We start from the raw sequence: 15,508 nt of genomic DNA, 5'->3' as shown, positions 1-15,508 counted from the left end.
TTGTGCAGAGTTAACCTTTTAAACAAAAGAAAAAATATGTTGACTCGTGAGATGTACAAGCACGGTATCCGCGCATGAATAATTTTCTGCAGAGGATGTAAACTTCCGGTGCCGTGATTGGGGTAAACAGAAAATGAGTGATTGTTTGCGGAAACTACACATTGTATTGCATAATTAAAGCATGTCTTCTAAAGCAGAAATAGTCGAACAGTTAACAGCGGCAGTAACAAATGGAAGAACAGATATTCTGCGGTCAATAATATCGGCGGTTGAGAAAGGTACATGTGGCAGTGTTCGAATTTCCTCAGATGTTGTCAGGTTGTGTCAAGATATAATGTACCTGATATATAGCCAGTTTTTAAAATGCTATTAATAAAAACTGTAATAAAGATATATCTATGGCTTGTATTTTTTAGAAAATGGTTAATATATAAATTAGAACAACAATTTTTATCACAAAGTTAAGTTTTAATGAAAACACTGAAACATGTTGGACAAATTATTAGCATGATTAAAATATGAATTGCTTAGAAATATATGTTTAGTTCACTGAGGAACATATTTCCAAGATTAACATAGACTTTCAAGTTTTAATTGCAAATATTTATGAAATGTATTACTGCTCCTTCAAAGACTGTGGAGGGAGGGAGAGGGCAAAGTGAACAGTAGGTAGTCCGAAATATCTGATGATTTTTCTGGCTTTATTAAAAATTTAATATCTTACTTGCCAGGAAAACATCAGAATTAACGCCATTATGAAAATTGCTGCCTCCAATCGACATCCACTTATAGTTTCAATTACAGCTGACAGGAATTCATAGAAGTACTATTAGTCTCCATATTATTTTCAATTGCTCCTCAACTGCCTATGGGGTATATATATATATATCGGTCAAGAAAGTTACTGTTGGTTGTTTTTCGATTGAGACATTCAGATTGCATGGACTTCTAAATGAACTACATTTTGTAGTAATATGTTTGAAAAAAGGAAATAAAGGAATTCACAATCAACATAAAGTAAATGAGGGTGTGTTTGGAAAGAATTGCTAAGGTATAAGTTTTATCTTAACACATAGAGTGCTGCTTTACTTCGCGTGCACATCAATGTAATATCTGCATTATATAATTATTGTAGACTATGCAGTTTGGCTGCACTACACCCAACATCATAAATAAGCGATTGTAAATCCATCTTGGTTTTTTTTTTAAAATCAGTGAGGGAAAGTTCAGCTTTTATTAATAGCAGATATGACTGTATATATATATGTTTTATTTAAAATTAAATGAATGTATTGTTCATGGCAATGTAAGGGGTGACAGTTGTATTAATTTACCTGTTTTTTAAACTTTTTTATCATGTTCTTCCAGACAAAGATTTATACAGCCCAACATTACTGAGGGATATATTAAATGAAGTATGTTGCGAGGAAGGTACACTACTTCATCTTTCAGCAAAGGTATGTTTCTCAATTCTTCCTAGAAGTCAATATTTGACACCATTCTGATTATTGCATGGCTTACCGTGTTGAACTTTCTTTTTTATTTTTCAGTTTCTGAAAACTGAAATAGTAAAAAGCATTTGGACTACTATTTTATGATCTTCTTTTTACAGATGGGAAATGTGGATATGGTTAGGACATTGTTATCTGCAAATGCTGACCCTGGAATTCATAATGAAGCTGGTATGTGTTGGTACATTTAACTATAGTGGCAATATAACCCTATTTGTAAGATATTTGATTGTCTGTCTGCCCAGGGTCGATTGAGAAGAGAATATCTCATAGCTTATATAAATACTGACAAATGTGAGCAAAACATAATTAATCAGATATTAACCTTTGAGATTTAAAATTTTCTGCAACCTCTGGTTATCAGTTTTAAAAAACTTGTTGATTGCGGAGTTATAAAAATCAAAGATGTTAAACATGACATTACATTTTAGCTGTGAAAGTTCTGTTCAAGTAAACATTGTTGTATGTGATCAAGCAAAGGGGAAGAGATGAAATTAACTTGGTTTACCTTGTTGTAGGTAAAACTGCTTATGACCTAGTGACTGATGAAAATGTCCGAATGGTTTTCAGTGAGGAGCTTCTTCAAGCAACCGCTCAGTCAAAGTAAGCCTCACAACTCTGTGTATCTGAAGATTGATTGATTGATTGTATACTATAAAACAAAATTTTGAAGTAATGTACTGGTACATGTATGTATTCTTAATGATGTAATAAATATACATTTGTACATCTGTCTATATATATTCATTATGTTACATATCTGGATTTAAATACTAGTATATGTCCCGTCTTATTTTTTATTCCTCTATAAAGGTAAGCAAATGCATGCTTAAGACAAAGTCAGTTTCATTCCTTTTATCTGATGAATCTATTAAACATTGATCATGTTTAATGAATTTCATTTATCCCAAAACAAAATTGCGGGTCTCTGACTCTCTCTTTTAATCGTGTTTTACTGTAATGCAGATGCATCACTTTTGCATCACTTTTATGGTTTATGTGTATTCAGGTCATATTTGTTTATCAAAGTGAAAGCATCACCATAATTTCCATTGCAGGTTAGGAAGAGTCTGTCAGTTGTTTGCCTCAGGGGTAGACGTAAACCTAATAGACAGCGAGGAGAGTCAGAACACCCCCCTCCACTGGGCAGCATCTTTTGGAAACAGGGCAGTGATTCAGTGCCTCTGTAGTACGTAAAACTTTATACCTGTGATATAACACTTGTTTACATTTAGCTTCAATACTGTATACATACTGGGAAATATTTGCCCCTGTTTGAATTTTGCCCATTTTACCCTCGTTGTCAGTGGGTGAATTTAAGACTGGACGAATTCCAATGTCTCATAATGCCTCTCTTTAAACCGTGCCTGGGCGAAACTATTTGCAAGTGTACATGAGCGAAAATTAGATTGGGCAAAAATAACCCTGTATACAATAGCTGTTAATATGTACAGTGTAATTAATAAACCATTTATAGGCAGTATCAAGTGGATAAAATCGGGGACTTGTTTTGGGCTTTTAAGTGTATTCTTAGGTTGTATTTGATAGTTATAAATGGGTTAAGCCCCATCAGGACAGATCTAGATTCAGTTACAATTTAAACATGGTTAAATTATGTAGGTAAAAGTTGATTTTATGTTCAGATATCTGTAAATTCAATATACACACAGCCGAAACAACATTGAAAATTTTATACAGCGAAGTAGCATTTGAATTTTAGTAAAAAATAATGACATTGCTTGATTTATATTTTTTAGCAAGAGGTGCAAATGTACGAGCTGTAAATGCAAGTGGCTGTACCCCACTTCATGATGCGGTGAAGAGAGGAGATGTTCAGGCCGTGACAGAATTACTGATGCATAACTCTGACCCCATGGCTAAGGTCACTTGTGGGTTAGTTATCTTTTTCTACGTAACAGTTCTTGTTATTATGAGGTAAAATTTATTCAGCTACTCTTAAATACTTACAAGAGCAACTTTAATGAAGTCTGTTGTGCAATAAAGAATTACATGTGAGTTTGGTAAGAATACACCCAGTTTCCATTAGAAGTCATTGTAATTTGTTTCTCTCTTTTCCTTGCAGAAAAGAGGAAGGCAAGACAGCCATCGATTTAGCAGCTGGGAAACCTCAGGTTCTAAAGGTGCTGACAAATCCTCCCAAACCTCACCATGAGACTGACCACACAGCAGGAACTCAGTCAGGTGGGTCAAGTCAGCAGATTATGGAAGATATGGGTTGTAAATTGTAAGTCAGAAAATATAGCAGGAACTTCAGCCATTTTGGCTGGCAAAACTAGTTTTGAGTCCTCTGACATTGCAACAGGAGTTCAGTCAGATTGGTCAGCAGGTGGGTGAATTAGATCGAAGATTTAAATTTTGATATTAAACCGAAGATTTAAATTTTGATATTAAACTAAGCTTGTTTTCTTTCACGGTTATACTGCTCTATTAGCAGTATAACTGTCAAGTTGGTGAAAGCAAATCTTAAAGAGTGTGTTAACTTTGTAATTCTACACTTATGTATCATAGAAAATAGCTGTTAGTAAATGCATGTACAAATAAATAGGATAGTTTAATTAGATTAAATATCTCATATCATTGTAGTTTTCATTTTAATAAGATATCTTGTTCTAGTCATATAATTCTTTGGTACAGTGAAATATGATTGAATGATTACTAACTAAGTTCACCTAGTATGGCCACTATTATTTTTAGATACTTGTCAAATATTTACTTAATATTCATAGAGTGTGGGTACTTCGCTATTGTAGGGCTTCAGAAATTGACAATCAAGTCAGACAGTTCATCTGAATCATCCCTCCATTCCCCAATGCCAAATGGAGACATAAATGGACCAATTTCACCAACACCGCAGCTCAAAACTCCCACATTTAATGTACGTACCATGTACCAGTAGGAAAGATCTATTCTAATGTTCTTTAGTGTTCGAACATTACCATATAAATGTATTAACTGCTGACTTTTTTGCTAAATTTTGCATAATCATCAAAAAGACAAAAAGATTTTTGTATGATATTCTTAAATGAAATCTGAGTAACCAGCTTATTAATTTATTATGTGTCTGTTTAGAAAAAAATTTCCTTGGATTCCTCGCTACAACCCCCCAAACCTGTGATAACGGAGGAGAAGCTGGGACTGTTGTGGCCCCAGCCCCAGAGCATTATACAGAGGGACGGCAAACCATTCACCCTGGGCAGTCAACTTCCTGTGTACATCTCAACGGGTCCCAATGAAAGTATAAGAACAAGGGAAAATTACCGTGGTTTCATCAGTATTTATTTATTTCGTTGTTGAGCTGGTTCATTGCAATTGCAATTTTTGATAACACATTGTGTTGATAGAATCATTGGCTAGAAATGTACATATCCTAGAAACTTAAACCTCATTAAATTCACAAAAATCTATGCCCACAAATATTGATGAAACCACAGTATTTAAAGCAAAGGGGATTAACATCACTTCTAACACTTCACATCTAACTTTGGCTATAAAGAGTATAAAAGGTATAAAAGTTTGGGGTTTTTTTGGAGGAGAGTGGGGGAGGGGTGAATAAGATATAATTAACTTTTTTGTAAATATCTAAAACCATAATATCAAAAAAGGCATTTAAATTTTTTTCAACAATAGATCTCGTAGAACATGATTTACATTCAACCATGATATGATAACATTCATACACCCAAAAACTTATGAACTCATTTGACAGGTTCCAAAGAGGTGCAGAAGATCTGGCAGACTCGTAAGCCCACCTTTGAGATGCTGGGTCTGACCATGGCCGTCAGTGTACACACCCAGCTCTCCAACTCCTCTGTCCCCCACGTTCTGTGTTGTGTCAACAGCCGTGTGTGTCCCGGCTGTGCCATCTACAAACTCACAATCTCATCCAATCAGGTTAGGGCCAGACTTGATTTTCTGGTTTGATTGCTGTTTTAAAGTTATTATAGAAATTTTCTTTTTTAAGGGTCCTCCAAACACCTTGGGAAAGTTCTGCCTACAAGCCCATTCTTCTAAATTGCTTAAAGATATGGATCTCACTTTTTTTAAATTTTACCGCTGTTCATGAAAATAAAAACCCCTGCAGTATTCGAACTCGGGGCCTGCGAGTTGGTAGACTTAAGGAACACCCACTGCGCCATAGAGATAGACACCAAATAATGGTGGTATAAACTGTTTCACAATGCGCTAAAATCGCCATGTTGTGATGTACTTTCATAAAAAGTAGAAGTCAAAGGGTGTTGAGGATCCTTAAAGATAATTTTTGTTTTGTTTGTTAAGGAAGTACAATGTAGAACACTGTCTTTTTTGCATGCACTTTATCCAGTTTTATAACAATTACTGTTATCATATACGCTGATACGCTGTTATCATATACGCTGATAGCTCACATTTTAAATTTTTGTAAACTTTAGGATATTTACTTGCATGTAGTATCTCTGGATAGATTAAGGTGTAAAAAAAATATGTTTGAATGGCAGATGTTGATCCAGAATCATCATACAAGTTCATGTATTTTTAGATATCAAGAAATACTTTCTTATTACATGTACATTGTCTGTATATTTTTTTTTTAAATTCAGTTGAAGATAGTGTGTAGTGATATAGCAAGCCTGCACTATGCAATTGCGACAGTCTTTCAGCTATTTTCCCTGTATAAAGACGAGGAAATCCATGTCCCCCCACTACTAGTAAGTATAAAAGCCGCATTACAATGACACATGTAAATTATTGTCACATGGCCTGAATGGGAACAGAATTAACTACCATTGAACTTTGATATCATGATCATTGATATCTCAAATGCCATGGATATATCAAAATGTCCTGGAAGTCAAAATCTGCATTGTTTCTTTATGTATTTAACTTCAATGCCACAAATCCTCGGAAATCTCAAAGTTTTTATCTTTTTGACATCAACACATTGTTCAAAATAACAAGATTTAACCAACTTAAGAAATGTTGTAATTTTTTAGGGCCAAATTTTGCAGATATTTCAAAGATTATTCCGTTACATCAAATTGCTTGAATATGATTTTGTGGGTTGTCAATATTTGTTTGGATATGAGTTTGTGTGTAAGATGTACATGTAGCTACATAAGGAAAAAATTCTGTTACAGCATGAAGTTAAACATTTATAAATATACTGTTTCTTTTTTAGATAGATGATTGGCCAGACATTCACTATAGAGGAATCCTCCTGGATATATCTCAAGGGAGGCTACTCATGAAAAATTCATTGAAGAGGACGATTGAAACATTATCCTTGAACAAGATTAATATGGTATGATTGAAATGAATATTCTTTTTTTCCTCTTTTTTCCCCACTGTGTCTCAGAGCATGATTATGTCTTGTATAAATTAAAACAGAGCAGAAATATTGTTCATTTTTTGTTAAATTCACTGTTGAGCAACACTCTGAAGTCATATTTTTAAATTTTCCATGCAAAGAGACTGTTTAATAAAACAAATATTCATTTTATGAACATAATTGTTAGTTTATACATGTAATTATGATTTATATTCTGCAGATTCAGATGTACTGTAGATTTTCCAAGAAAGACGAACCAGAATGGCAAGCTCCGTATTCCAAAAAGTTAGTATTTTGAATGATAAACAAACATCAAGAAACATGTACAATGTACATGGCGATGTACAGGTATCTTCAGATTTCACTGAGAATCAAAATTAACATTTTCTTATCACTTTTAATATGATTCTGTTTGTTGCATGAAGAAGTTTGCCTATCTCTAACTTTGTGTTTCTCATTTATCTGCATAATTTGAGATTTTCCATAAGATTAAACCCCACCAATCAAATGATTCTACATTTTAGCTATTCAGCATTGAAAATGTATCTTCTTTTTTTTATTCTGAATGGATTTGATAAATATGAGTTAATTTTAAAATAAATGTAGCTGAACTCTCCCATGCATTACTAGCACTATTGATTAAAGATGGATTTAAAAGCAGAGTACAAAAAGGAACAAGATTAAAGTTTGTAAATATGCTTATTCATTCAGATGAGGAACATCTATGTACGATATATATATTTTATTTATTGTATTTTTTTTTGGTAGTTGTATCTGTGAGCTAGATGATTACTGCAATGAGAGAGGGATTCAGGTGGTACCAGTCCTTGATGTGTCGCCACAGATCCAGTTTGAAGATTTGGATGACCTTTACTCAACCCTACAGGATTTTATAGCAAATTTCCAAAATGCTCAGTAAGATCATAAAAAATTGAATTTCAAACTTCTTTTGGTATATGTATTGAGAAACTTGATTTAAAGATGGAAGATACCAATTCATCATTTAGATGGATGGAAAATTTCCAGCGGTCAATAATTATTTGCTCCAGAATTTAAATATATAATTGAACTGTAAATGTTCTTAAAGATATATTTCTATAATTTTTTTCTTTTGTATAGATTTGTTAGTCTTGGTCCGAGACTCAGTAGCTTTGTGCTGGATACAGATGATGGTAGCCTGGATACCAGTGACGCCATCAAACTGTTACCACTCAGTGGAGACAAAACCATCCAGATCTGTGGCTACCCTCTGCATGGAATGGATACAAAACTCCTGTTTGGCATTCCTCCTAATGTTCTTATCAGTGAATATGGAATAGAGGTACATGTACAGTTCAAACACAGACCGGTTTATTACTCTTTTTCTAGCAATCTAGGGGTTGTAAGTTCATTTAATTTTTTGTTCTGTTATTTTGGTATGGAGTAACTGTAAAATTTTGTATTTGAAAACTGCCTGTACTTTGATTTTGATTAAATTAGTTTCTAAAGGGTTTACGTCACAGGGGCCAAGCCCATTTTAACATTACCGGTACTTTCAATGTAACCATAATTGAAATTAATGTTAAAACGGGCTTGGCCCCTGTGGTTTACGTTAAATGTACAGAGTCTATTAAAACATTTTTATATATATTGAGGCAACGAGGTATGGTGTTTTTCAGTACAAACATCGTATGCGATAAACCTCAGACATTATCAGAGGACTGATGCATTGAAAGGTGTTAAAATCTAAGTTACTGCACAATTCAATTTCCATTAGTATTGTTCTCAAACAGTTTCTTTTATCACTGGGACAAAGAAGTCTTGTATGAACCATTATCTGTATATGCACAGTACATGCACATGTATACATGTATGTGCCCAGTATTTGTAATTTATTTTAAAACTTTTTTTGTACCTTTATTTTAAGAAGAATTTTCTCATTCTCATTTCTATTAGAAATTGTAATTATTCTCTAAGTTGATATAAAATGAAAACAGTTTTACTTTCCAAATTTCAGTTTTCTTTTCTTTTATGTTGCGCTTTATTATTTTATTTTTTTACATGTGCATCTATGACTTTATGTGAATGTCTCATTTTACAGGCGGATTATGAATTCAGAAGATTCTGCACACCTTTATCAGAGAAAGGGTATGGCTTTTTATATCAAATACATGTACTATTTAAAACCATGTACTGATAGCTTGATTATCTATGACATTGAACTTCCAATGTATAATGTACATGTAAAAAGAATGCCTGGATTGTATTTGATTAAAATATTCGTAATTTTATTTTTCAGAGTGGGTTTCTTCCTTTGTCCAGGAACTTCTGCATGGAACAGGTACATCTGACCATTTCATCTTAAACACTACATCGTCATATTTATTTTTATACTAACTGAAATCATTTTGTGATAGACCCCTTCTTTTTTGCAGGACAAAATTTCATAGTTTGGTGAAATATGATGTAACATTAATTTTTTTTACGCATTTAATTATCAGTCTAATAATTTTTTGGCAAAGTATATCAATTTGCCCTGCAAAATAGCATTACCACAGTTATTGTGAAGGGGTCTATTTACATGCAAAACTATAGAATAGAAATTCTTTTCTTCTTGGTTTTGTCACTGTTTTAAAGAATGTCTTTCCCATTTTAGTATTGCAGGATGTCCTGAGGCGGCCATTAAGAATATTTACAATGCTGTGAAGTGTGGAGTCACTCATGGCTGCACTGGAATAGTGGCCTGTGATTGGTCGGGAAAAGCACACCTTAATAGTCATGTGTTCTCCTGGCCAGCGTACATGTTAAATCTGGGTTTATCATGGAATTCCAATTGTCACCAGGTATGGCAAACCTTTGACAAATTATTTCAGTTAAGGATGAATGAATACAATGCTTTGGTGTTAATAGTTCCCTAGAGATGAAACCAGAGGCGTGTTCAGCAGAGCGAGTGCTGCAGGTACATGTATAGGGGATTTTGGCGTGCGATCACAAGCACTCGATTTGCTGAACACACCTCAGGGGGACCATAGTTTTATCGCTGTCTCTGGTGTTATTTTAGTCAGTGGTAAACAAATACACTTTACTGATTGATTTATTTTAGTCAGTAAAGAATCCACTGTATTGATTGTTATTACTTGTGATGTATTTAGTGATTGTTATTTCACATGAGTTACAAAGATCTATTTCAGATTCTGGTGCTAGATTGATGACTGACTTTGTTTCATTTCAGGACTTTCTTTTTGCGACTCTTGGAGAACTGATGAATCGCCATGTATTTTACGACAAGAAATCCATCGCGGGGCAGGCTGTAGTGGAGCTGGGGAGAGCCGAGACTTATCTCATCAGGTGCTCCAGGGCACAGGCAGGTAAGTCTGTTGTAGAAAGGCTGTTGTAGGCTCTCCATTCACCTATTATGAATTAACTTTCCTGAATATTGTGGTTTCATTAATATCTGTGGTTTTAGCAAAATTTACAGTTTCGGGGGCATACACCAATTCAAGGACAGTGGTGCTTTCAATTAAAATTTGTTGTCACACAATTATACTTCAATGAACATTTGATTTCAGGACTAAAATCCTTAAAAAAAATTGTGTTTAGTGAATAGGGATAAAATCTTAAATATTTGGCAGTATAAAAGTTGAATCTGGTACTGTAGATAAGGAATTTTAAAAGATCCACGTAAAATCGCGAGAAGCAGTCCTCATGGATTTTAAAATTTCGCTTTTATTTTTCAAATAGTTTTGAGCTATATAAATTTATAACAAAAAATTGGTGCTCTGGATTTTATATTCTCACAATTTGATGCAAAACAGAGGAATTAAGTACTCATATAAAATAAGAAAATTACAGTTCTGTTTTGCTGTCAGAGATTTGATATTTTGATATATTAATTCAATATTTGTTTTTAGCTGGAGATATACAAAGACTTCCTGATGCCTTAGGCTCCACTCTATTCAAGTTCCTCATAGCACCTGACACTGTGTCTATAGAACACCTGTCCATAGAAGCTGTACAGGTATCTTTATCATTGAGACGTTTAAAACAGTATGTTGTATTATGTTTATCTTCGATGACAAAGATTTCTTTAGAGTTAGCTCCCTTGTAGCATTATACAGTATTAATCAATTTGCATTATATACGTTTTGATACCGACTCTTACTCTATTCCACTTTCAAGCGCACTGTCCGTCATGTTAAAAAGTGTCAGCAGGAGCTAGCAAATACAGACCTCAGGTGTCAAGATGGGGAAGAAATAAAATCCGAATTGAATCTGGCTTGTGAATTAATGCTGTTGGCCACTAGGTGAGTTATGAAAAAAATTTAGTAACTCCTCATAGCTCATGTTGCTCTTAAGATAAAGATTCCACAACTTGCCATCAGAAATAAAATGTTGTTTGTTTAAATGAAGGAGATGGCCTGCTGGTTATTGGTACATGTATTTTTGTGAGAAAATTGATATTGTTTGTAGTATGTATATATATGATTCTGATATCTATATTGATATTTGATTCTGGTATCTTTTTACATATAGATATTAATATTTTATGATACATGCATCTATAATAGAGGTTACATTCTGATATTGTGATATCTATTTAGATGTTAGTGATAACTATGTTAACATACTGTAACAAATTTAATATAATATATTGCATTACATTCTGTCACTGGGGAGGGGAAGTGGGGGACAGTCCCGAGTGTCAAAAGCAATGTACTTTATACATCATCAATTTTAATTTCCATATCATGTGACTGATTTCTCCATTGGTGTCTCAATTTTGAACAACATTCTGATATCTGATATATTTGGATATCTTTACAGGATCTGTCGCTCACTCCTTATCACTGGGAAGAACCCCAGTGGAACAGCCGGGTATGCAGCAATTAATCTAGGCATCAACAACCTATCCGCCACAGTCAAAACCGACATAGCAAACAGGTCAGTGGACTGCTTTATGATGTCAGTCCAACTCTGTTTTCTAAATGAACTCTAAAATATGTGCATTTGTTATTCATGGTTCTGATCAGTCAATCAAACTAATTTAAATAGCCAATCAGATGGTTTCGCATAATGAGGGAAAGATACACTTGGATCATTCGCCGTTTACTGTTACCGTCTCTACACAATTTAACAGAATATATATTTTGAAAACCTTTAAATTTATTTCTGGATTGTTTTGCATGTACATATTACAAGTTCAATAACCATATTCTAGGTTAAATTTTTTATTGTAGGTTAATTTTTTTTCTCCCTTTATGGATAGAATTTGTAATGAGAGGAGCTTTAACCTTTGTGTAAATTCTAATAATGATAAAAAAACTAATGAAATGTCTCTTTATACTGTTAACCATTATTATATAGGTTACACTTTTTGTTCAAGAATGGCCAGTTGTGAAATAAGCAGCGAGATTAAATTACTATGTACGGTAACTGTTATGAGAAAGTTGTCATTTCAGTTATTTCGTTCACTACTGAGATAAACACTTGTTTGTGAAAATAAATATCAGCGAGTAGGGCTTGCTCACAAATCTCCCAGATGTTTCTCACACTAGTATAATACTTGCTTTACTCTATTATTTGAATCACAGAATTTGACCCAAGTTTGGTTGATATGAACCAGACCTGGTTGCATATTGGTGTTGATTTTACTTTTGCTCAGAATTTGAAAATCTTTTCATTTACAGAATCTTAGAATTCATGGAACCATACAAGGCAGCTTGGAACACTCGTTACATGTCATCCATTGGACTTCAAGAATCTCTAGGCACGTTTCAGAATCTGCTCAGGAGCCTCTTACCTAATCAAGACACGGCTGAACTGATGAATAGGGAGCACTCCAGCATTCAAAACGTTTAATTATTTTTGTGTATTGTTAATTGTTTAAGTTTGTTCAACCCTTTGATTTTTATTGTCTGAACAAAATATTTTTTTTGTTTGGTTCGAGATCCATAATTATTCACCACTTCCTGTATACTCCAGTATTGTGCATCTTTATCGTTTACTGTTTAAAGTGCATGTAATTTTCTTCAACCAAAAACAAGATTTTTAGCCTCTGTGATGAATTATGATGCATTTGTTATGTTTGAAATACTGCTGATGTAATGTAGATGTGTTTTGCATTCTCATTTATATGCGAGGGATGTGTATTTATAATTATACATACAAAGTGTGTAAACTAGTGTGTAAGGATTTAACATCATACTCAGTATGAAGCAGTTTAAATGTATGTGTTAAGATTATACTTAGTAGAGTTGTGCTTGTGTAACATACAGTGCATATTTCTTTGTTTGAGAGTGATATAGTTTTTAGATGTATAGATCCTGTTCTGGTATCTGCAATAAATATGATCTTTAAACCACCTTTTTCGCGATTTACAGTAGAAAAACTGGTTTGAAGTGATTAAGTTTTGCAATGAAGGTGTAGATTATCTGGAAATTAAAAACCAAAGGCTTGGAGGAGTAATACTCATGATGATGAATTTAAGCTCTCATGAAAATTTATTGCACATTAATAAAAGTTGGATTACAGTATTTCAATGTGATACATTGTATATGAAAACTAAAGTGCTATATGCATGTATAGATCAATGTTTGTGCTTTGACATCGTATGAACATTTATTTACATGTATACGTTCAATACCATTGTTACCAGAATTTTGATTTTTGATTTTGTTTTTTTGAGTGCTTCAATGTAAAATTTGCATTCTGTGTAAAATTTGTGTTATATAGACATATACATGTATTAAGGTGGAATAACACATCATAACAAAATGGCTGACCTGAGATCGAAACAACAATTCATGTTACATTTTATCAAAACGATTTTATTGACACCAACATGTAACTAAATCAGTATCCGAGTGGATAAAGTGTCCCAAGTTCGAATCCCACAAGGGCATTTGTTGCTACGGATACTCACTGAATTGAAAAAATTTTAGATATTCATTTTTTATTCCCAAACTGCAAAGTTTTTGCATATTGACTTAATATGTACAGTTTATTCATCATTATATCATTCATAATCAAATATTTTACTGTAAATTAAAGTGACTTTTTCCAGTTGTGTTTTTCCACCTTAATTGCTATCAAGTTATACTATTGATAAAATTTATTTTTCCTCTTGAAGAAAATTTAAAAAAGATTTGCTTGGAGAGTATTTAGTTCTTGATTTGTGTTTGATTTTAAAGTAACTGCATGTAGCTTCAGTTTTGAGAGACTTTTTATCTATTTTTATCATTTATCACTTTAGTTGTTATGTATATATTTAATTGTATTTCAAATATTATTTCAAATATTACACCCATGTTCATGTACATTCATTAAAGTCTTGTTGTTTATACATACAGTATGAATATAAGCTGATGTAATATAATCATTTTCATGTGAGCATATTACATTTATATCCAGTCATTAGTATTGCAGCAATATTGAGATCTGGTGGGATTAACAGTGCACAAGACTGTACTTTGTATATTCATGCAAATAAGGTTTAATGATTTATTCATTGTAATTGTTTGTATTCATGGATTTAGCAAATGGGGAAACTTAGTGGAACTAGCTTATTAACTTTTACCTATAAAATAGTTAACATGGTTACATTTTACCTATATTCTTAATAATTTCTTCTTTATAATCTTACATGAAGATGGAGAATGTTAATTGATAATCGCATGTTGACATACACACGGTTATGTAATGTTTATATCACATGTATATATATGATACCGACTTTTACAAAACAAAAGATATAAATTTGTGCATGTAAATCTACATTTATGTTTGATTATTGTAAGTGTGAAATTTAAACAATGGACTGGTCACATTAGACAATAGTTGACAGGAAAATGATACGTGATACGTGTATATGACATTTAATTATGATTTATGAATGATAAGAAAATAGCAATACTCAGTGATGCAACACTTGTTTTTTTTTTCTTTTGAAAAAAAGAAAAAGAAATTCTAAGTCTGTGATGACTCTAGCCTACATTTTTAAATATCAGAATGGCTAGAATGAGTTGCACATTTCTACATACATGTATGTTTCTATACTAGTGTGCAGTTTTCCATTTATTACCAGTATATATAGTATAAATGTATTACCAAAATGTACAGTGTTTGCATGTATCATTCTATACTTTCATGTAATGAACACTATTGTATTCAACTATTGTGTGGGTTTTACAACAATATTTCAACAGTTCTTGTATCAAACACTGGGTATCTCTGAAAGTGTTCTTGACTCTCTCTAATCAATTGTAGACAAGTCAAACCATGCATAAGGGTCGCATGTTTATCAATTTTGCCCAGGAAAGACATGCACAGTTATTGCTTGGGCTCTTTGGGCAAAGTGTTGTGTGAGATATTATGAATAAATTTAAAGAGTGAATCTTGAAATTGTTTATTTGGTTGTTTGTTTGTTTTTTCTTAAATTAAGACTTTTTTTCCCCAGGTAAAAAAAGAAAAAAAAATCTACAGCACAAAATGTTTTGTTTTTTATCCATTATGCACCATCTTATTACAAGTAGTTTAAAAATTATCCATGACTCTTAAAATACTTTATTTAAAATTATAAGCTGTAAGAGCGAAAGAATAAACTGCCAGAAATCATCATCTAATTAGAAAAACATGTTTACAAAGAGTTGGGGAAGTTTAAATGAACTGCTTTGGTGAAGTTATAAAGTTTTCG

General features: G+C 32.9%; 1 protein-coding gene across 1 annotated transcript; it reads left to right on the top strand.

Annotated features, from left to right (window-relative positions):
* Nucleotides 1–58: 58 nt before the first annotated feature.
* Nucleotides 59–15,221, top strand: LOC128175600 (uncharacterized). The gene is made up of 23 exons (XM_052841357.1): nucleotides 59–278; nucleotides 1,369–1,457; nucleotides 1,613–1,682; nucleotides 2,030–2,114; nucleotides 2,570–2,700; nucleotides 3,269–3,404; nucleotides 3,595–3,713; nucleotides 4,283–4,407; nucleotides 4,602–4,767; nucleotides 5,239–5,423; nucleotides 6,110–6,217; nucleotides 6,688–6,810; nucleotides 7,058–7,122; nucleotides 7,606–7,752; nucleotides 7,957–8,158; nucleotides 8,918–8,964; nucleotides 9,116–9,157; nucleotides 9,473–9,659; nucleotides 10,049–10,184; nucleotides 10,728–10,834; nucleotides 10,996–11,120; nucleotides 11,641–11,757; nucleotides 12,504–15,221. Exons 1-23 carry the CDS (start codon nucleotides 182–184, stop codon nucleotides 12,673–12,675), a joined length of 2,781 nt encoding a protein of 926 aa, XP_052697317.1. The 5' UTR covers nucleotides 59–181; the 3' UTR covers nucleotides 12,676–15,221.
* The last annotated feature ends 287 nt before the right edge of the window (nucleotides 15,222–15,508 follow it).

The sequence above is a fragment of the Crassostrea angulata genome, chromosome 3 (assembly GCF_025612915.1).
Source record: "Crassostrea angulata isolate pt1a10 chromosome 3, ASM2561291v2, whole genome shotgun sequence".
Taxonomy (NCBI): domain Eukaryota; kingdom Metazoa; phylum Mollusca; class Bivalvia; order Ostreida; family Ostreidae; genus Magallana; species Magallana angulata.
This window is presented reverse-complemented; position numbering and strand designations above follow the sequence as displayed.